Source organism: Pagrus pagrus (assembly GCF_965226575.1).
Source record: "Pagrus pagrus genome assembly, chromosome: 15".
Taxonomy (NCBI): Eukaryota; Metazoa; Chordata; class Actinopteri; order Spariformes; family Sparidae; genus Pagrus; species Pagrus pagrus.
The window spans coordinates 9592050-9619198 of NC_140199.1; the positions used below are offsets into that span (position 1 = coordinate 9592050).

The 27149-nt window shown below is 39.9% G+C and overlaps 1 protein-coding gene across 4 annotated transcripts in view; it reads right to left on the bottom strand.

Moving 5' to 3' along the window:
• Positions 1-27149, bottom strand: part of grid1a (glutamate receptor, ionotropic, delta 1a) — a 245317-nt gene that overhangs the window by 28404 nt on the left and 189764 nt on the right. For all 4 annotated transcript variants that reach the window (XM_084375778.1, XM_084375779.1, XM_084375780.1 and 1 more), the window contains exons 5-8: positions 21022-21075; positions 10545-10718; positions 6916-7077; positions 5394-5513 (exon numbers count right to left, since the gene is read on the bottom strand). In XM_084375778.1, coding sequence (XP_084231904.1) covers positions 5394-5513; positions 6916-7077; positions 10545-10718; positions 21022-21075 — 510 coding nt within the window. The remainder of the gene's footprint in view (positions 1-5393; positions 5514-6915; positions 7078-10544; positions 10719-21021; positions 21076-27149) is intronic.

A 27149-nucleotide genomic window follows, 5' to 3' on the forward strand; every position in this document is an offset into this window, starting at 1 on the left:
GCCAGTGATATAAAAAAGTGCATTCCCAATTCTGCTTTCAACTTATCACGGCCACTTATGAACTAAAAAATGACTTTTTACTTCACCTCATGAAGCGAGAGCAGCAAAGAGCAGGTAGGTGATGTGCATTTCAATGAACTGAGTCCCTATAAGGTTGGTAACATCTAGTCTGTATTGTTTTTTATGATGAACTGGAGTACATGAGAGGGAATAAATTAAGGGATGTGGAGAAATATCATCCACTTTTCGCCCAATTATTTGAAACTCTCAAGGGGATCTGCTTTCGCTCATGTGGCAGTAGGAACAACGGTAAGTGGCTGCTGCTAGTTTAATGCTTTCCTCTTAATGCATACTCTTTTGAGAAAAGGCTATTTGCACACAATTACACTTCATCATACTGTACATCAGTGTCATCATTTTGCAAAAACATAACCTTGCTGTGATTTACTTGTCCGTGGCAAAATAACTTGGCCGGTCTAAATTTCATTTCTGGCACCGCTAAATTGGATTTGGTTATCGGAGCTTTAAGTAATTTGTTGATCATATTGTTGTTGATTGTCGACTGATGAATTTCAACATTAACAGGTGTCTGGCGCTGCTTACAGTGGTTTGTGGAACTGAATATAAAAACCTAATTATCACTTCAGAGATGGATAATTATCTAATGAAAGCAAAAACATCCAGCAAAACTAATTAGTGCAAATGTACCAATGCTACATTATGGTGTTAATTGGTAAAATACAGTAATGATTATACTGCTTTCTTGTGGGCTCTTTTGGCTTGTGACACTAGCATGAATATTACTCCTGGCTCCTACTCAGAACTCTCCTTTTGATCTTCCCACAGGTAAACATCCAAGCAAGCAGGGGAGGTTTCAGAACCCTATAGGAGCCAGCACATCTCCAAAAGCTAGAAATCTCATTGCCTGGCAAATTAATCATTGATCAACAGCCCTATCAACCCCCTGCAGATCTATTGTTGGCAAGAGAAAAGCACCCTTTAGAGACTATTTAATGCTATTTCTGCTTCTGTGAGAAATGGGGTTGAGCAACAGGACAAATGCATCAGCAACAGACGACCACCGTTTGGTAAATGCAACATTCATTGTGGCACATGGACCTCCACCGCTATGTCATTGTGGATCCCACTGGTTTTCTTGGCAAGATCCACCGTACTCTGCCTCTGATTGGCTTAATCCGATATTGTTATGCTACCCCTCAGCATTCTCACTCCTCATGTCTTAACCTAACCAACCAAACCAACAAAGGCAGCCAGCACTGCCACAGACATTAACTGTCAGTGGTGGAAGGGGTGATAGTGGCCAATAAGAAAATTCTGTCATCCAACATCATCCAACCCTTGTGGCCGATTGCATCCAAGTGTCAGCACACTTGGCTCTGTCTGGGCACCAGAGCACCAATAGTGAGCCGCCCCTGGTCAGTACATGGCTGCCAGATTTGGCAGATTTGGTTATTGGGTCATGGACTTGGTCTGATTTCGAGTGGAATCAGCTCCAGTTGGCTGTATTTTGACTTGCTTTGGGCAAATGTTGGCAACCAGAATGGGATGGATGTGCTTGTTCTGATTCTGGTTTGTTATTCTTTAAATCTGGCAAGGCTCTAGCAACCAGACGTGCAAGATTTAGGCGACTGATGAGTTATTATGAATTAAGCTATTTTGGCTACAAAAAAAAGTTTGGTGATGAGCTACAAAAATTCCAGGCTCCTTCAAGGTCCCAGCGTGTATTTGGGAGGATCTTTTGGCAGAAATAGAACAAGACTAGGTCAAAGTATATGGCTGGTCTGATCGAAGTGTGAAAATGTGGATTTGTTCCTGGGGTAGTCATTGGTAGGGTTAATGATTTGAATTTCTCGATATTAAAAGATTATGTGCAATTTTTTGTTGTGGTCTTGGTAATAATTGTAGTTAACATGTAGAGTTAGTAGCAGATCACATGACATTATTATGCTGTATTAGTCAGAAACGGATATAAATGCAGTTGCAAGAACAATAGTTTCCACACTCTTTGGATGTGGCAACAGCTGGGTCAAGGCGACTGCCTGGACCAATGCTCTGACTTCATTACTCACTCAGTCAGTTAGTCAGGGACAAATGGGTTCGTAGGACTGGCCCTGCTGTTGCAGTCCAGGTCCATTCAATAAAATATTCATATTTATTTTGTAACAGTGTATAATCATCTGAAATGTAGAAACATTTTTGTTTTTGTTAGCTTAGAATTAGCTTTTTATACCTGCAGAAGGACCGTGTTGCACCATCGTGTTTCTACAGTAGTCAAGAACGGACAAACCAAACCCTGGCTCTAGGGAGGACCTTTCATGTTCTTTTTGCTTTTTTAGTGGCCGCTGTAGGTTTTCATACATGCTTGGAAGGGAAGGATGAGGGGAGGGGTATTCCGTTTCTTCCAATCCGCGACATCACCGCTAGATGTCATTAAATCCTACACACTGGACCTTTAAATTTAAAGCGTCATACTCAATATCGTTGTAAAAATTCTTCTAACTCTGTCAGTGGCTTATGGCCTAGCCACTTGTCTCAGCAGGCCGAGCCACATTGTTTCCAACACAGTTTAGGGTATTCAGAAAACCCACCATACTGCATTTGAGTGGTACTATAAACTGTATTTTATCATCTTATGAAAATGTTTTTCATTAAATGAGGAATATCTGAAGTTGCCTCTTTCAGAGATTATGCACAACATCAAGGAAACACATCATATTAGGATAATTGGGTTTTTTGCCACAGAACAGCATAAATGTTACAAAACCATGATTCTGAATAATAAAATAATGCCTGCACTGTTACTCTGGACAGGGAGGAATAACTACTGCATGATGCATGCAAGACGCCTGGCTAGAAGGAAGAATTACATTCAAATAAGCTGACTTTTCTCTATGAAAAGCTTCGTGTAAGCTGGAAGTCATTAGCAATATCTGCTTAGAGACGAGCTGACACATCAATAAGAGCAAACTGGGAAAGCAAAACAACAACAACAACAGCATCGATCACTCTGCAGCAGCAGTGGATGGTGGAGAAAACTCACAGTAGCCATCCAGGAAATAGTATTTCAGTCTTCATTACAGTTTCTAACCAGAAAGACGCCTCATCTAAGAGCCATCAGGCTGGGGAGAAAATGGACTGAATGCAGATAAACGATGATGGAGAGGGAGGAAATCATGGCTGAAGAATGGGGAGAAAAGGTTAGGGAAGATGAGAGTGGATGGGAGATGAAATGGGAGGAAAGATAAGAGAGAGAAGACAAGGGGACGAAATGAGGATGACTCTGAGGGGTGGATGTGGGTCGGGCGGCGGAGCACGTGGAATCACAGTTAAACTATACTCGAAAAAACAGAGTAACATGACATGACAGCACATTGCAGATGAACCAGCATGTCCTTTCTAGATGGTAAACACCAATTTTACACAATAAATTGGAGCACCCGAAACATGCTGAACGTATATAAACATCCTATTAGAGAGGAACAGAGAGGAGAGGTGTATGAATTTGTGTCTGTTTCCTCACACTAAATGGTTCTGCCAAGAAGTGGGCAGACACACAGATAGACATGCCAGATAATGAACAAGAGCACTGAATGCATTTGGCATCCTATTATCTGGCCTTGCTGTCCCCTTCTGCCTCTAATGATTTTGAGATACAAGCGCCCACATGTTAGTGGGTCTCTGTCCTCTGTTCGCCTGGCTGCATGCTCTTAGTGTCTGAGAACTATAACACCGTGTACAATACATGTTGGTGTGTGAACCTACATTGAGGCTTTGCTCTTTTTGTGCGTCCGTTTTTGTGTGTGAATGTACATTGAGGCTTTGCTCTTTTTGTGCGTCACGTTGTGTCTCAATGTGTGACTGCTGGTCGACATGAGAGTGTACGCATGTTCCAGTATGTGTGTGTGTGTGTGTGTCTGTAAACACATGGCACTATGTGTAGTGTGCCTCTTCCTAGCTAATGCTAATGGCCACATTATGATGAATTGGCTTCATGATTTCAGTTAGGCTGAGTGGTGATTAAATCTTCATTACCGCTTCTGGTCAGTCCTGCTCTACATAGATTGCCCAGAAAGTCGATTTCTCTTCATTCTGCAAGAAGTCCCTGACTGAATCAGGGCATCCACGGCGACAAACAAATTACAGCTAAGAGAAGAGTGCAAAAATAATGCTTTTAATCTCTCACTTCAGCTCTGCAACACTCAAAGATCAGACAATTCTTCACAGTCAGCTCATGTAGGCTGCGTTTTGTGAAATGCCAATGTTCAACAAGTAACCATAGATCAAACATACTATGAGTAACAGTAAAAGGCAACATGGAAGTGGTGTGTTCTGTGAGTATAGTTAATAGCATGAACACACCTTTTTTTTTAAAATTATTTTAACTCTTAGTACATGACAATGATCAGGCCAGCATGGCTGGTGTGGTGAAAATGAAAAGATTGCACTCCAGTAGAGGGCACCCTCATACCTGACACCTCACTATCAAGTGCTGAGCCCCGTGATCTGACCCATTCTCAGGGGTCAGAGTACAGCTGATTTTCAGTCCTACCAGTAGGATAATTGCGTTCACTGACACCTGAAAACGGAGGAAAAAAAAACACAGCAGGGCTCTGGTTCCTGAGGATTAAGATTGAAAACCAGTGGTCTATAAAAATAGGCAGTTGGAAGCCTGTCTATACAGTATTTGTTCCTTTTGAGTCATTCCAATGTACCTCAGGATTTCTCGTTGAAGTGGCTGAAGTGGAATCCCGCAGGTGTTTCTACCTTCCTGGTAGTAAATCAGCCACACTTGTATGTACTGGAGATAATAAGTATTAGACAGGAAATGAAACCTGCAGGACGCCAGTCTTCGAGGACTGAAATTGAGTATCTAAACTTGAGAGGTCGCAGGGGGGCCTTGAGAAAATGAGAAAAACTTTAACTTCACTTTTATTTCTCTCTCTCACGCAGTAAGTGGTCGCACTGAGACAACGTCTAAGGAAAAGCTATTTTCATCAGTGGTTTCACAGTACCTGCTGTTTCCTCAACACCTACAGAATGGACAGTTATGTAAGTCTGTGCAAAATCGCATCCTCCAACAAAAACGAAGTTTATGCAGAAGCTCTCTTTGATGAGCCTGTGGTGATACTGGAACCCGGGCACAGTTGATTAACATTGTGAAATGAGAGTTGGGGAACCATGCTGCGGCGTACATGACACCGACGAACGGCACAGCTATGTAGTTATTTCTGACATATAGAAAGGAGGAAAAATAACCCACTTGCACTGAATCTGTGAGCCACTGTAGAAAGTACTGACTAATTAATTTTTTCCCATGAGGTGTCCTTTAAAGACAAGTAGAAATATATATTTATATAATATTCTGAACTGACCCGTTTCACATCTTTCCCAAACGTCTCGCTGTAGCTGGTTCCAAGAATCTCGAACTGTACGTGGGAATTGGAGCCTTCAGCGCGGAAGTCCATGAGTCCTGTGAGGCCGCTAATCCGTCCCTGTAATAACAACAACCAGCAGACAGCAGTTAATGTATGAGATGTCACAACGCAGGAGAGGCAGAACTGACAGTGCTGTTTCTGTTCTGTAGGTGTAGCCAGTGGAAAGTAGCCTACAGACATTAATTAGTATGTACAGCTCCTTCGCACATTATCTTCGTCTTCTTCGCAATTGGGTAAAATTACATGTTTGCCATGATTTATTTAACTTTCCTCTAATGAGTATGTATTAAAGCATGCTATATACAAAAATAAATTAAAAACCAATTAAACTGAGCTGAACCTTTGTAAAGCATTTTTCAGAACTGTGAAATTTTGCACTCTATAATCAACAAGGAGAGGTTTTCACCGTTGTTTTCCATTAATCAAACCATATAATTTATGCTATTTATCCCTTTAATCATACACTCAAACAATTCAAACAGGCTTGTAGGTACCACTACAAGGTTATCAAAGAAAAGTTCGAGAAATGGTGTTTGGTTAGTGAGATAAAATCACCTTTCATGAAACATTCTGGTGCATTTTTGAAACAAGTACAAACTCTAACAGGAACCAGATCAATGTAACTAAGTTCACAGCTAGGTTTGAATGAAAACAACACAACGATATTATGCGAAGAGTACTTCTTTGTTATTCTTCATGCCCCGCTTGGTCATATAATGTCACACTTGAGATTAAACCAGCGCGACTCCCGGCAACAATGAAAAAATTCCATTATCAGATTGAAATGGATAAAATCAAGCCACTTTCCAGGATATGCAGCTAAATTTCAATGAGAGAATTGCGAGGGCTTCACATGCATAAAAGAGATCAAAGCCACAAATCCACGCTGAAACCAAACCGGGGATCACATTTAATAAGCAGCTTCCTTCCAATTTTAAAAATAGCTGTAATTGAATCTGATGGGAGTTTCCAGCAGGCAGTTCAACAGACACTTCTGAGGATTGTTTTAACTGTATAAACCACTTTACACTTGCTAATGCTTCTATTAGATCCTTGGAAGTGCATTGTTTGTACTTCATGTAATCATTATATATTTAGGCCCTTTTAAGTCCTTAAAGGATGCTTGTAACATTGAAAAGACTATTATGTTGGCAATTGCTAATAAATATGTTTACTATTAGATTATGAGACATTTCTTAATACTTGTTAACAATTTATAGATTGATTAAGAACATCAATAAAAGCCTTATTAGTTTAACTAAATTACCTACCATGTCATTGTTAATCCTTTGCTAAGCTTTTTGTTACTTTACCAAGATGAATACATACCTTATTATGTATTTATTAGCAGTGAATTTTGCACTTATCAACAGTTAAATATGCTTTTTGCAGCTACAGGCTTCAAAAGCGAGAACAATGCCTTTTAGGGTTAATACATTATAACTTTGAAATCAAATACCTTCTGGATGGTGTCGAGCATTGACCATCCTCCGTTCCATGGCTTGGTGGACTTCCTCATGCAGTTAAGGCTTGCCATGCTGTGCCACTTCCTGTCCTCCAGTTTCCTATAGAACGCGTTGGCCAGCATCAAAACGCTGTCATACAGGTAGAGGTTGGACACCTGAGAGGGGGGAACGAGCAATTTTAATGAATGCACTGCAGGATTTTTGTTGTTGTTGTTCATGCTGTGCAACATAGAACAAAGAGTTTTTTGGGCATCAAGAGATATCACACAGCGCCATTGTGAACCCTTGCGAATGAAGCTGTGACACACAGCACTTGTCTTTCAGTCTGGTGACATTCTCAGCGGGGAATACTGTAAAAGCTTGTCTCCTCGCTTGGAGAGAGAACGGAAAGCACTGGTGAGCAGTTTTCTCTTCTGTCTGACGATGTCATGGCTGCCGTCTGGTGTGGAGATGAAGACCAAGCAGCCTCCTCGCTCTGGCTCGGACACGTTTACACTTTCTGCTGAACAATCACCGGATTGCACCATCTGCAGCAGGCGCAATATGTCCAACAGAACGCTGGCAAAAGGTAATGATGATAGAGTACAGTGGTATTATCTGAAATCAAGAGAAAGTCCTAAAACAAAAACTATTTCTAGTTCATTTAAGTCCAACTGTGTCCCTCCAATTGCAGTGCAGCCTGTCAGGACTCATGTCTGCCTCCTGTCTTGGTGTGACAGTGGATTTGATAGGTCCTCTGGGTCAAGTCAAGTCACATCCTTCCACAGCAGAGGATCCATGGAAGCAGTTGTAGCTGCCACTCCAGGCATTCAGTTCATGACACCTTCAGACTTCAGTCCAAGCCTCTTAGTTGTAAGACATCATATAAGTCAAATCCACTTCCCTCAAGGTCACTCAGTCATAAGCAGGGTAGCTCGGGACATCTGAGGTTAGACCACAGCTGACGGGCTGTAAAAAGGGATTAGTACAAAAAAGCGCTGATCACCCGCAGTGTTTAACTATTCTGATGAATGCTTAAACTGCCATTACCCGATATTTAACCCTCTTTCATGTGAATTATTGAGAACTGTCGGTGCACACACCACATGGTTTTGCCATCTGTCCGGAGTATGGATGAAAAAGAAAATGAACATTTCAATAGCGCCACGGGGAACACAGCCATTTCACTCCAGATGGATTGAGCAAAAGAAAAGTCAAAGAGGTGTAAGAGGGCGCTCTTAAAGATTTAATATTTAAGAATTCTACATTAAATGTTTAAGAACGACTAGACTTTTTTTAATATATTTTGTTGAGTTGTGTTCTTACATTATCCCAAATGTTCCCTAGAATGTTTAAGTACAGAGAAATCTTAGAAAAGAAAGTTTACTCGAGGTAATGTTGTGTTTTATTCGGTTGCCTGTCGTTATAACTTCCAGGATAGAGTGAGGATGAATGAGAATGAGACTAAACATAACGTGAAAAAAACGTTATACCCTTTCACCCCGCTCCTCTCTGTAATGTTGCTCGTGTTGTGAAGTACATTTACTCTCCAGCTCCGGTCAGCAGTCGCCTGACAATGGAGGTCACCTCCGCAGATCACTGCTGCAGTCAGACTGATAAATGGGAGTGAAGATAAATGCAATTTTTAATAATCCCTGTAAGTACGTAATCCCTGAGCTCTCCTTCCGTTGGTAAATGGCTCCGAATCAGAGCAGAATCTGACGTAACTCGGGTTGTTTATTCCTCCAGAAGGTCTGACCCCCTATTACAAAGTGTGTGTTACACTCACTAAAGAAACTAGCTTACTGTTCTGTGTTGTGCTGTATATCTGTTAAATGTTGTTTTGTGTACAAATGCTCCACGTGCCTACCTTGAATTAACCCCCAGGGACAGATAAAGTTTTTTGAATTGAATTGAATTGAAGAAACAGGGTGAGCAAGGTTAATCTGAAGACCCAACGAAGAACATGACCTTGCATAGGATAGATAACAAAACTGTGATGCTCCTGAAGGCCATATCTTCTTTTATTGCCCCCCATTGTCATATTGAAATTGCCGAAGGTTGGGCACCTTGTTGACAAATCCTTAATACAAATCATAGATAGCATATCTGTATTAGGACATACTGTACTTTACACACAATGGAAGCCTTTGTTAAGCTTGTGATATCTCAGTAGTTTATCATCAAATAATATATTGTTTTAGGGACCTACAAGTTGGGTAGATTCACAATTTAAAGCAATTTTGCTTTAATTTACTTTAAAAACAATATTCTACTCTGTTCTGCCAGTTATTCCCCAGTCACGTTGAGCTCACGTCATTTATATTCATGGACATTCATGTCCTTCATAATTACCTTATCTAGGGAGCTTAATCTATATTCAGTTGCATACATAATCAGTTAATATTTGCCTTCATGTGGCACTTGGCAGATGCTTATCCATACTGCCCCTCACCATAGCTGCATGGATTTGCTGTACTCGCTACTTAAACTGTAAAAAATGTGCGTGATCAAGCAGGAATCATGTTCATAACGCCGTGCAGCACATGGTTACTGTACCCAGAGTGAAAAAATACCACAGCATGCTTGTTTTATGGTTTTGCTCTCTAGTCGATAACAAGTGAGACTCCTGTTTGCTGCTGTAGAAAGTGGATGAAACATGCTGGTTTGTTTCTAAAGCACAAAGTCGCTCCCTATAAATACTCGCAGCAAAAGGGATAAAAAAAAAACAAAAAAAAGCTAGAAAGAAAAAAAACACAACCTTGCCACCAGTCAAATACTCAATACAGCCTCATCCATCATATCATTTCCATGTTGTGCATTCACCATGCTCAAGGCTCAGATTCTCCTCTGAAAGTAGCTCACAGTGAGTTGGAGCATACTGAACAGTTGCATGAACATTTGGAGCTCGGTTTGAGAATATTCTTTGGAGGTTTTGATACTTTTTTCTGATTTGAAAAATGTGCACGATGTTGTGACCGACTGAATTAAAAATGACCAAAGCCACTGTTTTCAGTTAATGAGGAAGCTTCCGACCTCTTTCGGCCCCTTTCAGGCCTACACAGGGTGACCATTCGAAACTCGAACACTGGAATTTTAAGTCAAAACCTTCACTGTGAAACAAAACATGCTTTCGTCTTGTTTCTGTATTCAGAGCATGTTGCATTGTGTCAAAATATAAACTAATAATCATTAGGTCTTTGATATTTTATTGCTCAGTACATGATGAGTTCGCCTGGTTAGATGATTGCAAAATCTGTTATATGTTGTGCTTTTTGAGGCAGATTTTTATTTTTTTAGAACCTGGGATGAAAGACAAAGTTTTGTGTTTGAAATGTAATGTAAAATATGTAAGAAGTTATGTTTGTATCTGACAAACACTTCCCCGCTATGAATTTCTTGTGCCAATCCTGGTTTTCTAAAGAAATGTTCAGAGGTTTGATTTTCTTCATAGACTACTGCAGTTACTGGAACGAAAGATATCTGGCTTATGTATCCATTGATCGCCTATCACCGTGATATTTCAGTGCATTGAGTCCCTCTATTCAGTCCGTCAAAATAGTCCTTTAGATCAGATGATTGCGAGCCATGATGGACTTACACAATCCGATATTTCAGCGGGGAATCTTTAAGTGGTGTTTACCTCCAGGGACTGCAGATAGCCTTCCTGCGGGTCACAGAGCAGGGAGGAGATGCGATGATTGTTCCTCATGCAGCGAACGTTGGTGTCTCTCCACAAAGGGAAGATCTGACGGATGATGGTCATCCGCCCCAGAGAGCTGTGAACCAATTCCATGATGTCTGCGTCACTCACCTCCTAAGGAAGAAGACAACACGAGCAGTTTAGTTTGTCACGTATTTCCAAGTATAATGGCATTTGTTTTATCTTCCTGTGATATTTCCACGGCGAGACATCACGACACAAGACGTGACTTGCAGTTTCTGAAAAGCAGTTTTCGGAGTGGAAATTTGGATAAGAAACAAAACCTCACAGGGGTTTGCGTGGGATGTGCCGGCTTCTTAAGCAATTAAAATATCAGATGACACATTGGGGGGGGCACAGAATAATTAGATTGGAGACAAGGAGAAAAGTGATGATAGCTCCAACAAGTAAAATGGATAAAAACTGACAAAGGATTTGAGTTTTAAATATCACATAATAACATAACTTTTTTCTGTTCAGAGTTGATTAACAACGATCAACCAAATTTCACACATTTATTTAATGTTTTTAATCAACTGAGTCTATGACCTTAAGCTACAGTAAAAGACACAGACAGACACAAGCGAATGTTAGAGAATTCATTAACATCCACATTAAATTGACAGATCAATGGACATTTCAAGTGTATCCTTCAAAATAATAGCGCAGGTGACCCTTGAACCTCCTCTGAGGGGCGGGTGTGGGGGGTCTACATGTTTGGAGCATGGGATCAATATTCATGAGACATTGAGCTGCCTGCAGGTCTCCAGAGCTCCACAGTGGTCAATGCCGAGGCAGACAGTGAGTCTCATGGGAAGCGTTGGGTTCATATACTATCTGACAATAAAGCCGTGAGGTTACTGTCGGGGTCAAAACTTAAGCAGCTCTAGGTTGATATAATCCTTGACCACACATGCTTGAATCTGTGCTTCCTATCTGTTTTTCCTAATCAGACATTTTGATCTCTCCCTTTTGCATCGACCTCTCTGTTAGTGTAGTTGACTCTGTTCTCCCTCAGTGTTAATATCTCCTGGCTTCTGTGTTTGTACTGCACTCTTCACCTCTCATCGTACTGCAGTTTTTTTAAGCCCTTGTAATCTTGCCATAATTCTTTCTTTGTCTTTCTTTTGGTTTAACTTTTGGGAAAAAACTCCTTTTAAATTTGTCTTATTTTAGATGACAGTCAATTTTTGCATTTGTCTGTAGAAGTAAAATGGTCTTATAAGTCATTATTACCTCTGCCAGTGAGGTTATGTTTTTGCCTGTGTCCATTTGTTGAGTTGTCAGTATGATTACACAGAAACTACTGGACTTATTTATATAAAACTTGGATGGAGGATGGGTCTCATTAGCTGTTGGTGAGGATCTGGATAAAGGGACGGATCCAGGATTTTTTTCTCACATTTCCTCTAACTTTGCCAGCTTGGATGTTTTCCAACATCTTTGTTAATTTCTCAGGGAATAAAGCATGGATCTTGATGAAAAAAGCAGGTGAATCTAAGTGGCTGATATCTATGAGTGAGTAGAATTATATTTGGATCAAAAATACAAATCTGGATCTAGTGGATGTTGATGTATATCTGGAGGTTTTCCCATTGTCCTACTTTCTTGTATGAGTAGTAGGAAGTCAATCAGGTATCTTTATTCTGGGACTATAGAGGTTTTACTCTTATCTTTGATATGCTTCCCTCTGACTTCTGTGTGAAGGTATATTCTCCTATGTATTGTAAACTAAATCTTTAATCTTCAACCCATCAATGCTTTTGTTAGTTTATTAAATATGCAGAGTGCTAGAAGACAGGTTTTATGCAACATGTCTAAAACAGGCTTCAACTTTTCATTTTAAATTCCTTCTCTTATATCCCATATCATATACATATTTTATTTCAGTGCATTTATGAAAAGCGACTGATGTAATCATATGGATTTTATCCTCCAGAACACGCTTCCCCTGATCTTTTATCTGTGTGCAGCGTGAGTAAAAACAGTCCTGAGGTGATTCTACCTCCACTAGTTTTATCCTCTGACTCTTATTCTGACTCTCCACAGTCAGTCAGGTGGAAAGTATGAATATTCATGAGTTGCCGTGACACATTAATCAGATGAATTATGCCGCACGGTTCATGGAGCCGAACCCTCACGTCCAAACTAATAACTTCCAGTGCCACCCGGTCCGAGTGTTCTGTCACCATCACGGCTGACATTTGTGTCATAAACTGACCCGGCGATGGCACTGACCAATGGGACATGGCTGACAAAAGGCGTGCCCTTTAACCTCTGTTTGAAGAGAAAGTACAGATCATTAAGTTACAATTTGGACACCTCTATGTCGTATTCCACTGGTACAATATGCACAAAAAAAATGAGCCACGAATACACAAAGAAGACAAAGGACTGATTCATAAAGGACTCTGACTTCATTGGTCACCCCGGTGATTTTAAGGAGCACCAGAGAACGTGTCTGCTCGTCTGGACACATGAATATAACATCACACAATCAGTTCAGGTGTTAAACTCCTTGGAGGCAGCCCACTTAAATTCCTGAAAAAGTTAATACAGCACGGCAATGTTTCAATGACAGCCGACGAGCAAAATACATTAATCAAATCAAGTTCGGACAGATAGGCTAAATTATCCTCTTTGTGCTGCTCAGTCAATGTTATTAATCTTTCACTAGAAATAAATAAAAAAATTACCGGTAATCATGACAGCGATTTAATTAGAAGTTAAGGTGCTTTGTGAAGCTGCAGGCGACTAAATTGAAAAGCACTGTAATGGGAGTCAGAGAGGAAGAACAAGGCTCAGTCAGTACGACATTCATTTAAGTTTATATTGCCTATAAGACACATGCATGTATTTTAAACATTCTTTTTAGTTGAGAAAAGTTTATTACAGAAAATAACATCAAGATTATTTCATTAATTAGTCATATGGTGATAGAGCCAGATAATTGGTGTCCTTTTGTCCTTTTGCAGTGGAAAAAACAACTAATTCAAACATCACAATCATGAAATAACACAACTCGTGTCTCCTTTGCTGTTTTGTGAGAATCTGACCTGTGTTATCTGACTTGTTTTCAATACTGTATAGCAACACTTATATTATATATTATATTTTATATTAAATTGAAGCTTTCCTCTTACACCTCAGACAATAGTCATGACTACTGTCTGTAAATTATGCTAAATTGGTGGGTTTCTTAGTCAAAGGTGCCGAGCCCTATTCAGGTAGTGCTGCTTTGTTGACAATTGATCTTTGAGTGAGGACAAGTATATAATTTATGTGAAAAACCACATATGCAATAACAACAATAAAACATAATTATATAGTGCATTATACAATGTCACAGTTTATACTTGAAAATATAATTATAGAAGAAGACGTGTACTTAACTTTTTTTTTTTACATAAACAGGCACAAACAGGAGAGGTGTCAGAGCGAAGGAGCAGTTAGGGGTTCGGTGCCTTGCTGAAGGACACCTCAGCAGTGTTAACCTACAGTATATTATGAAAAAGGTCATATACAGAGCACAGCGTGATTACATGGGTAACAGGGCTCTTTGTGCTTCAGGTTAGCAGGAAATCCCACACACCTTCATTAGCAGTGGCACTTTTTTATGACTGTTTAATCCTCAAATTGTCATGTTATGCTAATGATGATTAAGCTAGGGGTTTTTATTAGGCTTCATTAATAATGCACTCAAGCACTGCCAGTCAAAACTGATTAGTAAAGTAAACTGACGGCAGCTGGTTTTGTGGTACCATAGTAATTCTGCGGTAGTTTTCTCTTATTAACTATACAATCGTCAGTGCGTCACTGGTGACTGGTCACTAGTGAAGTGTGAACCCGTCATTTTAACAGTCTCATAAGGCAGATGTGGATGAACAGTGCTGGAAAGTGATTAACACTTTCCAAAAAGTAGTGTTTGGTATCATGAAGTGTGTTTCAGTCATTACTGCCTGTTTCCTGTAATTTATCAATTAAAGCAGCTGCATTTAGGCAGTCACGTACATTTTACTGCACGTCAACGCCACACACTGTAAAAAAAGAAATACTCTGGCCGCTCACAGTTCATGATTTCCTGAATGGGAAGGATATTAAATGAAACTGAACCATAGGAAGGCCCATTTGCGATAACATGTGGTCCGAGCAGGCGGCGCCGCAGCGTAATTTCATGCCAAATTGCACTGCAGCAACTGATCTGCCTCAACACAACCTTAGCTCAGCCGAGCTCTGTGCAAGCTGGTTTGTTCTGATTCAGATTCATCAATCCAGCTCAAGTATAAATACATGGACTCTGACCTAGAAACAAATCTGGAGGACGGTTCTAATTGAAAGTGTGTTTGTACTTCCGATTAGATCGTCTTAGAGGATGCTTAATTGAATTGGGATATCTCACAAGCGACATAAGGTGGAATGACATCTAAATAATGACATTAATTAATTAATGCTCTCATTTTACTGTGCAAGCCGTCCCATCACACATCTCATGAGGACAGTGCAGAGTTGGATGAGTTGGTGTTTTTTATTGCTATGACTCAACTTACATTTCAGCCTGTAGGTGCAGTGGGTCTTAAATGAAATGAAACATGCTGTGAGTGATTTGGATAGCCCACTTAATAACCCCAATGATAAAAAATGACTATAACATTTAGATAAGGTGGTTGGTGAAGGGAATCGCCTGTCTGGGGTCCTTTAGATTTATGACCACTATGGCGGATGTCTCCTGTGGTCACCGTTTGTGGGTTACTACATCATTTTTGACATCTGATTTGGCTTTCTGCATGAATGCTCATCGTGGTTAATGGTACAAAGGATCATATCAGCAGAACCCAGTGTTTTGATAAATGCAATGTTATACGGTACTTTGGATACGCAATAAGCTAATTGGAAAACGTAATATTTCTTTATCTCGTAAGTGGGCCTCTTCGGTAATCCACCTTCCTGTCCCGCAGTCTGCCGTGGCGGGGGTTGCATCAGTAGAATGGGTTTCCATCTCAGTTACTTGATGGGCAGTTACCTAAGACATCAGTCATATCATGACTGTCCTCCTCGACTCTGTCTGTCACAGCAGGCACAGCCACCTAATCCATCAAACATTCTGGAGGTGTCACCGTCCCGCCTTTGAAGGGGAAAAAAACAACAACAAATCCTCGCAGAATGTGCGATCCATCTGAGTCCACCAGACAGTGTCAGATGCAGACAACCTTCTGTGTGCGAGCAGCTGCAGCTCTCTGGTTTAGTGGGTGGTTTAGGGAGACACACGGCTGCCTGTCATCCCCGTGCCCTCCCGCTCACATCAAGCCCTGCCACATTTCATCCACTGCAATTTCAAAGCTCTTCTCCTTTTTCCTTAAGATTATGTTGGTCATTTGTGGGTTGGATAAGTTTTCGTACCCTGAGGCCTTCATGACACGCGTGCCGCTCAAACCCACTCCTTTGGTTTTAAAATGCATTTGTGTCGTTCTCCAACTCAAAATGTTTGCCAGTGAAGAAAAGTTTGTTGAAGGGAAAGTTCAGTGATGACACTGATGCACTGATTTGACACGACTGTGGCTGAATGTTTTCTGTGGCTCTGCGAAGAAGTCTGTCAAGTAAAGGAAGGTCTAATGAAAACTTTATTGGTTACATTATGGGAAATGCGTCTTTTTGTTTTGGAGCTCCTCCCACTCTAGGGTTATCAACGTCTCTGCTGCATCAGTTTTGAGGATTTCTTTTTAATCTGTCTCTTATATGCATAGGCGTAGATTTCCCTATACTGACTCACAGACGCAACAAGTAGGTGGTGGCAGTATACTCCCTCAAAGGGAATGGTGCCATAAAACTGAAAGTAGAAAAAGCAAACCATGCACAGCCCGAAAAGGGAAAATGAGGAGGAAGTCCAATTTTCCTCTCCAAATGTCTCAAAACCAAGTAAGTTATTTTCAGAAGTGTTGCTTGCTACTTCGCTAACAAAAAGTTTTTTGTATTCGTGTTTTCAGTCAGCTTGAAAAACATAGTTGAGAACTCTAAAAATCAATCCAAGGCATCCAGACATTTGGGATATATTCTGAAGGTGCAGAAAGTTTTGAACGTGTGCAGAGATCTTTCTGAAACACACACAAGCTATTAAAGTCCAGGTGGTTTATAAACCAATTAAAATGTATTGATTTATCCTAGACATGAATAGGTGCCACATGCACCACTAAAGATAATACTTCCCAAATCAAGACACAAAAGAGGACACTAACATATACGTATAATATATTGACATTAAATGAGAAAGGTTTATATACAGAAGAATGCATATTTGAAAGGAGTACAGAATCCCTGAGAGCTTTACTACATTATATTTTATTCTGTTGTGTGACCTGTGTTTTCCTTTCCATAAATGAAGACATTGCCACCACTAATTGGTGCATAAATATTCACCAAAATGTAGGAAATGAAGTCTGAAACTATACATTTCCTCCAGAAGGACATCCAGAGCCCCACCCAGCTTAAAATGTGTGATCCCAATGTTGATACGAACCTCACCCTTGCCCTCAACTTTAGGTAAATCTGAAACTAAATTGCTTGGGTACATGCACGTGTGATCAACAACCTATTATAGCACTCTTTGAATCTTCAAGTTACTGAAAGTAATATTGTAACTGCACTGTAATGCAAGTGCAATGCTTATGAAACCCCTGAGTGAAAAGGCTGACATATCTAGACCTAGCATCTATTACATTCTTGTTTACCTGCGAGTCTGTTACACCTCATTGTTTTTGGACTTGTGATCACACTCACTCATCATCATTTTCCTCCTCCATCCATCTCTCCGTGCTCTTATCACATTTCGAGCTTGACAGCTACATTCATTGTGCCACATGTTGCAGCTTGAGGCAGATTAGCATAACCGCTTGTCGTGAGACCAGAATGAAATACGGGGCCTGGGGAGCCGATGGGGTGGGCGGTCGACCTGGTTAAAATGAATGTCACAACTCAGTCATGACCAGGCAGCTGAACAGGACCCAGGGTCCACAGAGACTGCCGCCACGTACAGGAGCAAAAAGGTAAGATGGGAAAGCTGTTATTTCCCTGCAGGATTTTGTGATACCGCCGGACTGCATCTGGTCAGGCTAACAGGATTTCAATGAGAGCAGGAAACTCTATCTAAATTCACCAGCAGCCACTGTGAAATGAGAGTGGTTTATAACTGTTGCAGTTAATACAATAACTAATAAAAGATAGGGTTAGGCTTTTCATTAAGATCTTATAATAAGAGTTAGTCAATAGGTAATAAGGCTCTTATTAGTCTGTGTTTATAAGCATTAATAAGGCTACATACATGCTAATAATAGCATCATCATTGTACTTAACGCAAAAAGTCCATTATAAAGATTTTTTTCCCTTCCCTTAATAAGGCATTGTTCTCACTTTAGATACAGTGGCTGTAAAAAAGAAAAACATTGTTAACTGCTCATAAGTGCATACTAAACAATGTCTTAATCTTGAGCTTAGTAAAGGTCTCATAATGGCATATATGGTAAGTTAAACTCAATAAATGCTTGTAATGAATTTAAAATGTATTATAAGAGAAACTCAAATGGCTTTTATTGGTGTTCTCAGTCTAGAAACTTTTAATTAGTTTCTTTTAAATTCTAATAATTGTATTATAATCCAATAATAAATTGTCTTTAAATGTTAATGAATATCCTTTTAGGGCTTATAAGGACCTTAGTACCTATAAACTTGAACACTTTTTCTCTTAAACTTGGACCTTGACCGGCATTGGACAACCTTTTTGCTTTAAATTATCATTGTGAAGTAAATACACACTGTTTAATGTATTTGACTGTAGATAAATGACACCATCCACATATAGATTGCTTCCCTATAAACCTCTCTTTGACGGTGCCATTCGCCCTGCCACCGGGTTAGATTTTTCAAGGAAAAATGACCATCTGATGTCTTCGCTGCCCACAATCCCACAATAACTGTGCAAAGTCTACACTACTCTACACTCTACCCATAGGGAGAGTGATGGAAACCGAGGTAAAACAAGAGTGAACGGACGGGCATTCGCTCGATGAAGAGCTCTGATGTTTCAAAGATATGTCAAAGTCTGTTCTCCCCTGCTGATTTGTGTTTTGCCTTACCAGCAGGATTTGAGACAGTTCAAAACCAGCATTCTTGCTACTAAATCAGTAAGTAACAAACCTGCCTACTTATCAATACAACCAGTTTCTTTACTCTTTACTTTTCATACCACTGAGATCGGGGTTTGCGGTTCACATTGGGACTCTTACGTTTGTTTTTTTTCTTTGGACAGTCGCCAGGCGGTTAGCAGTAGTCTTGCTGCTAACACTGTCTTCGTGACAGCAGCATCAACAGTAATGCCACGGGGCAAAACTTCGGAGTGATGGTTGAAAGGCTGTTTATTTCCGCTTTAATATAAAGATACCCTGATAATCTGTTCTCACATTTGTTCTAATGAATTAAACAAACATCATGCCGTCAGTTATGTTCGGAGAAATCGGATCATAGGCTTATGTACACAAATTAGCTTTGTACCTTCTTTTAAATCTCCTGTCCCTTAAGAGGTAAGCCACAGTAGTGGATAAATCAATGCCTTTATTCAATTTACACGCCGACTCTTGTTGCTGTTAAACATATATGAACTTAAGAGGCCCTAAGAGAATAATCGGATTTAAGTGAAAGGTAGAGTTTTCATGTTATTTTTTCCGTACATGAAAGGATCTCTGGAGGCCAGCGTCCTGATAAAAATGGGTCGGCATGAGGAGTAATTGAATTTTTTTGTTAGCCTTTTCAACATGTCTGTGTTATTGTCATTTCAAGGGGATTGCCAGTTTCATGGGTAGTTTATCTCGGGTGATGAAATGAAAGGCAGGGGAAGAGACAGAAGGTAGAATAGAATAAACAAAAAAATTACCGAAAGAAAAACAACATTCTCTTTTCACCGTATTTAAAAAGAGAGCGGGAGCAGAAGGGGAGAGGGGAAAATGAAAAACACATATTGAAAGAAAGAGAGACATTGAGAAAAGACAACGGGGATATTTACAGCTCATGTGAACAACCATTCACATTCTTCCTCTTTAAATTTGCACCAAAGAGAGATAACTGTACATGAAACCACATCACACCAGCCATTAAGGGAGTGCCATAGAAATTAACATGCCATTAGTTCATAGTTTGCCAGAGTATGATGCAATTAAAGCTAATGTCTTGGTGGAGGTCCGTGGTAATTGACTGAAAGGTATGCGTGAGTTTGTGCGTGAATACAGCTCCGAATTAAGAATTACAGTCCCGATCTTATCATCTTGTTCGAGACTACGAAGCAAAATAATATGACTTAAGCTGTCAGTCATGGGAAAAAAAGTTTTAAAGAGCTCAAGGTCTCATTTGCTGTTGTAAATCAATACTTCAGTTATGTGTCTGCTTAAATGCACAGGGAGAAATGATTTCAAACACAGAAGGTAGTTATTTCATAAAAGCTCATTATATTCTGGAATGAGGTAATTTAGGCTAGCAGATAGCAGAAGGTTTTCAACACAGTGAGCCTCATTAACTTTTGTAAATCAATATTCGAGCTGAAACGCACTGTGAATTTCTAACTAAAGCATAAATGACAACTATTTTGTTTTTGTTGGTGTGTTCTCAACTGTAGTATCCTTGAGGAGATAATTCTGCTTTTGGCCGACAACTGCAGTATCTAGAATATTTCTCTGAATGCCGCTTCAACAACATCTGGGGTACATACATTAATCATGCTCTAGATCAATATGTGCCATGTTTTAGATGTTAAGCACGGGTTAGGATGAAGCGAAGAGGTGACATTTCAATAAAATACACGGACATTGATGTATGTGTGTTTGAGAGGCTCTATTAGCCGCAGCGACGCTTATATTCCAGGTAAATCAACTGGGAACAGCCTTTTATCTAATGTCTATCTGCCACTGCTTTTAGTACGGGCCCAGTCCTATGAATCCTCCCTTATCTCCAAATCACTTTGAATCAATGGAAATGCTGCTCTGAGGCACTAAAGCTAAGGACAGCGTCCACTGTTCTGTATTCACAAAGTGCACCTGAATTTTGTGCTGTTACAGCCACTTTAAAAGACCATTTAGGTCAATGTCAGACACACACGCACCGGTACAAAGACGGAAAAGATGCACAAACATCAACAGTTCAAGGGAGGGCAATTATATTTTATCCAATAAAGGCCCAGTCCCTCAGGCAGCCGAGATGAAATAAAAACAAATGATGTGCTGCTAATCTAAATGAATACCAACAGCGGAGTGACAGCACTATAGGTTTCTGTGTTTGTGTGTGTGCCTTGGCAGCAAACAAGACTCTGTGTTGACAGAGGCGAAATGATACTAAGGTCTAAATTCACTCGGGTGCATATTAGTGTGTTTGTGAATGACCTCACCTCATTGGCATAGACCCAGTGACTGTCCTTGGATGCCAGGTTGGTTTCCACAGCCTGCAGTGATAAATAAAAAAAAAGGAGGACAGACAAAGAAAGAAGGACATTTTAAGAACCAAGTGTGCAATTCAAAGGGATCTTACAACTGTCAGTCACTTCTCGGGTATCTCTAGAGCTTAAATTCTAAATCAAGGGTTCAATGTGTAAGGGGAGTAAAAAACAACACGAGATGCATCAAAATCACACTGCCTGGAACGTATTGGACAAACAGCCATTATAAATAATGCAATGAGCAGACCTGCTATATGCAAGCTGAATATTGTGACACTGGATGTGAGAATACAGGCTGGAGTACAGATGTGCACATTATGCAAACTGCTACGGGCTTGACTTCGTTAGTAGGGCTGAACAATTAATCAGAATATTACCAAAACTGCAATATCGCCAAGTGCAATACCCAAATCGCAGATGCTGCAATTTTTTGGATAAAGGTAAAATATGTGTCAAAACAGCATTAAAATGAAGTACTGTAGTGCTGGAGAGATGTCAAATATACAAATGTTGTTCTCCAGATGGAAGAAAATGTGTTTGTTTGGTACAAATGTCAAATCACCATTTCAGAGAAAATGAAAATTGAGATGCAGAAATTCCCTGTCAAATAAACACTATTTAATTTTGTACCACATCAGGCAGCTCTTTTTCATTAGCCATACTCATTTCACATTACCTTAAGAAATATATTTTGAAAGCAAAATGGAAAATGTGGAGCCCACAGGAGCAGGAGACAGTTTTAGGTATAAATCTGTCAAATTCTGTCTCAGTGGAGGGTCAAATCTGAAGAGAAATAAATTACCAAAGGCTTGACCAAATACTGACAAATGAGGTGTGAAATGAGGAGTCAAGGCTCAGTACAGACCTTTTTACAACTGGCTGACAGTTTCTGCTATCACAGCTGCCAAAATTTGATACTTTAAATGCATCAAATGGAATCAGCATTTCTTGTATTTAATTTGGCACCGTGCGTATTTACTGAGAGGACGTTCAGTAGTGAGAGTGCAAAACCTTACTTTACAGTTCCACTGTTTACATTTTAAGAGGTCATTACTCCAGCAACACTTGTAGCAGAAAGAACAATTTTACTGTGAAACGAATGCATTTTATCCGATGATGATTACGATGAAACGCGTCGGTCTGAAAATACAGTCTGTCTTCATGCTGCAAGTGTCGCAGAAGTTTTGACCTCTTCAGAATGTTCCCCATCTCCAGAAATCCCTCCTCTGCTTGAGTTTTGCAAATGTTCAGTGGCAGAAAATGTATTTAGACACCAGCTACTTTGTGAGAGCTTATGTTTTAAATGGAGTTGAATACAATGATGCGCCTCGCAAAATGTTCCTCCCTTTCATTCCTGCTGCTCTGCTGTCACAGTAATAGTTTCCCTATCTGAAGTCTTTGTGAGGCAGAGACATGGCAAACAAAATCTACTTATTCCAGGAGAAAAATCAGGTTTCTCCAGCCCTATTATGGAAAAAGGGTTTCTCATATGCATGACATTCGTGAAATCAGGTCACAGCAGTAATCTGGTTACTGAAGTGCATCTAAATGCGCTGGATGACCTAAAACCTTCTCAGCACAGGTGAAAAAAACCCAGTTGAAATTACCGTAAACCGTCCATCTCATTATGGACTTCCTCTACCTGTCACAGGATCGCACTCATTTGGCATCTGTCATGCTAAACATCTCAATGCATGCTCTCTCCTGCAAATTGCTATCATTAGTGTCTAAATGAATCGGTTTCACACAAGGCCATGAAGACTGATCTCTCAACATATAATCGACGGAACCCGGCTGCATTTTTACTCCACAACACTGTGCTCATCAATAATAGCCGGTGCACAGCACAGCCCCGAAAGCTGCCAATCGATCTTCTAACCTTGGAAGAGGCATGATTTGATTTTAATGCTCTTCTCATTCCAGATTGAGCTCATCAAACTGCAAGACAAACATACTAGTGCAAGAGCAATATTTACCTCCATGGTTGAACTGTCACGCCTCGTATTATAAAAAAATAAGAGTTGGGCCATATGCCCTCAAAAAATACCCTGAAATTCAGATGGATAGTTCAACATTATCAATGGATGCTGTGAAAAAAAACAGACAGAAGCCAGACTTCTGCTGTGACCTGCTGGAGATTTATGTAAGAGAGCAAGAACATGTGCTTCTGATCTGTTTGAAGTTTGGGTTTGGTGTTTGACAACAAGATTTATGAGCAACATTAATATGTTGCACAGAGAAAATGGTTCATTTTAATGTGTATGGTGGCATGTTGGTTACTGCTGAAACTGATGCAGCTGAAAGAAGTCACATTCAGATCAAGAGATTCGAGATCAGTGTATGAATCTGATCGCTAAGGAAACTGACACTTTTATCTATGAAGAGATAACTCAAAATTGGTGTACAGGGCAGCACTCTCACTCCCGTCACTCTTTCAAACCACCAATAACTGCTGAATCATAATTTAAGATCACTTGTAGAAACCAGCCACCTAAATACGCCGGATTTTTCATGCAGTTTTCCCAGAAAAATGAATGAAAATGGTGGAAAATGCCCTTTCTTGAAATGTTAAAGTAAATGGGGAAAAAAATCCTGGATCTGTCCCTTTATTCTAATTTCACACCAAAAGCTTGGGAGTCTAAGTTTCTTTCTTGGAAATCTGTTCAGTAGTTTTTGTGTAATCCTGCTGACAAACCAACCAACCAACAAATGGACATGGGTGAAAAAATAACCTCCTTGATGGAGGTAATCACATTAATCAGCTACAACATTGAATGGACTAACTGGTGAAGTAAATAACATTGATCATCTCGTTACAATGCAATGCTCCTCTGGGATATCTTGGGTCCTGGCATTCATTTGGATGCCACTTGAGACACACCACCCAGACGTGCCTGAACAAGTTTGGTCCATGGAGGCCCCACTGTGGATTAGACTTGGCTCTGACTCCCCGAGGCATGGACACAGGACCTCTGGGGTATCCTGTGGTGTCTGACTCCAGGGTATTGCCAGTGAATCCTTTGAGTCCCTGGGTTTGCAAGTTGGGTTGTCCACTGATAACGCTTGTTCCAGCACAGATGCTTGTTCACATAAATGCCAGGACCCAAGGTTTCCCCTTCAGAACATTGCATTGTTACGAGATTCTCAATGTTATTCACTTCACCTGTTACTCCTTTTAATGTCAAGGCTCATCAGTGAATTTACATTCACACAGTTGGTTCTGTAGTTAACATTTTTATTCATGTAATGTGGGCATCTATCGGACTGCAAGTGGCATTTAAATGTGATAAAAGTAGAGAAGACAGGATATATTTTACGACTGTGTTGCACAACCTTCAGGCTCAACATAACACTTGAGGGCTTGTGCATGTGTGTGTGTGTGTGTCGTGTGTGTTTGAAACAAAGCGAGATTCAGAGAAAAATGAAGGGTACAAGCCTTAAGGTACAGCTGTAGGGACCACTCAAGGTAGGAGGTGAGCCAAAAGTAAGAGCCAGAAGCGCATAGATTAAAGTGAACTCTGTGTATGTGTGTGTGTGTGTAGGAAAGAAACTAAAATGAACATTTTCTTCATAATTGTATTATAAAGAAACAATGTTAATACAATGTTTGAGTTTTACTATTTCAGTTGGTGCAAGGCAGATTTCTCTCATGGATATTTTACCTTGGCAGCTGAGCATTCCCTGAAAAACCCAATAAGACTGATTGCTGTTGCAAGATATATAAGAGATATCATGACACATCCTTTTGTCAGACAAACAAAGCTTGTGAAGCTCACCTCAGGCACAACATCTCCACGTTAAAATCAAAAGATCATTAGAGGGTTCCTGTAGTCTGTATGTTGGCAAAATATCAGCGAAATCCTTTCATGTGTGAGTAATCCATTAATTCAAATTATGATAATGTCTCTCCAGTCTGAAATAAAATCTGACAGTGAGAACTATTGTCTGCCTTGAAGAATAACCTTGACATTTAAGAGAGACGACAGCTCCTTCAGCCGCATTCATTGTTCCAGACAAAATCTGTCAGATGCCATGATGGTAAAAACAAAAGTAAAGTACTGTAGTGTGGGTTAGCTAATGTGTACCAGCTGTGATGCAATGCTTTGTTGAAGCCGTAGGCACAACAAAACTCACTACTTGAGAGGTTCAGCCCCAGTTCACAGCTCAACTGAACGCTGACAACTTAAGACACTTTTGAAATAAAGCCTTATTAAGCTAAATGATGTCTGGGAGCTGCTAGTTAACCTCATGGCTGAATGGATGTGACAAACACAATGTGTATTATGCTGATATGTTATAACCGACTGAAAGTTTAGCTGAATTTATAGGTGATTTCCGCGAGGTCTTTCACGGTTATTCGCCGTTGCCATTTTCTCCTCATCAATTTACTGTAACATGTAGACTGTTATTATACTGTATGAAAGCCTCGTTGCGATTAAAATCAATTTTTCAGGAGTGATCTGTCTCAGAGGGCAGCATAAATGTTATGACAGTAAAGACAACACAATAACTGTCACACACTACTAATGAGTAAACACAATATCCAGCTAAAGTGCGGTACAAGATCAAAGACAAAAAACTACTCTCATGATACACAAAGGAACAACCTGTAAAGCAATTTCAGTGGAGATTTAAGAACAATCACTTTGATCAAGAGCACTGTGCTTGCATTCTTTAAAACTGAATGAAATCCCCCCCACAGAAATCAACTCTGACAATTTGAGGTCATTATGTAGATTATTTCAGGAAATAAAGGCAGCGCTTTTAATTTTTGTCCATTTTTGTTCTGACTCTGGAGACCATCATCTCTAGAAGACTGTGAGCCTGCAGGCCATTTTTGTTTGTTTGTTACTCATGTATGCACACAGATAAGAATAAACCAGCTCAAGGAAGGATTTATAAACAAAAACCAACCAATCTGAAGGTATGGGGACATACAGAGATGGCCATTTAGCAAAAGCATACAGAGTACAGTGGTGTACAGGATTCTCACAGCCAGTGGTAAAACATAAAGTGCAACGGTAGACTGTGTAGGCACTGTCCAGGCGCATTCCTAAAGAGCGACTCACCGTAATCCAATAATGGTAAGCATATGGTCGAAATCAAGCATTTCATTGCTTGTAGGAAGAAACGCGGATTTGTTTCGAAAAAAGTAATTGAGTTAAAAACTAAAAACTAAACTAAGTTTCAACTTGGAAACAAGGTATGTCGTAACTAATTTCAACCCCTTTAGCAGTTCAGATTTTAGAAAGCTTTTTGCCATTTGGAAAAAGGTATGAATTTGGACTTGTCTGCATTTAAAACCAGCTCAAGTTGAGTAAAAATAGAAATGGAGAACATTGAAGGCATACTGCAGGAATTCAAGGTATGGATTACTAAACGAGATGAGCAATAGATAACTGTGTCATCTGCATAAAAATGGGAATTACTGGTTATTCAAAATTTTCTAAAGATTTTCTTTTTTTACTGCGAATGCACGGTATATCGATTCCAAATACTGGTTATTGGTATCCTTGGTTTCTTATAATCCATCTCAACCTGGAAAAAACATCAGTTGAGCCCTATGACAAAACACTAAGGGGCTGTTAATCCAAAAATGTTTTTTACATAAAACGGTAAGTCGTTGCATTTTGATGGCCTGAAAATGCAAACTTTTGAAACTGTTTTCAGAGTGTAATCCTTTGAAAACACCACCCTTACCATAGTCGTGTAGACTGGCAATATGCAATTCCTGTGAAAACTGTGGCTACACACAACATTGAACGCAGAGCTTTTTTAAAAAGCCAAGGATACACTTTTCAGTTTTTAGCGCTACGTGTCATAAATAAACATGGCTTCTTATGTTTCACCTCTAATTATGAGTGAGAATTATGAGCTCATAGTTCAGATACGTCTTCATTGGAAATGAGAATAAACATCTTAAAATGGGCCTAGATGCCGAGATCTCTGAAATAACACAAAACATACTAAGTTGCTCATTAGGATTCAAAACTCGTAGCTGTTAAATACAAAAAGCCCCTGTGTCTTTGCACAATTCCTACATTATTTGCCTCATCAGCCCTTTTCTAATCGCATATGGT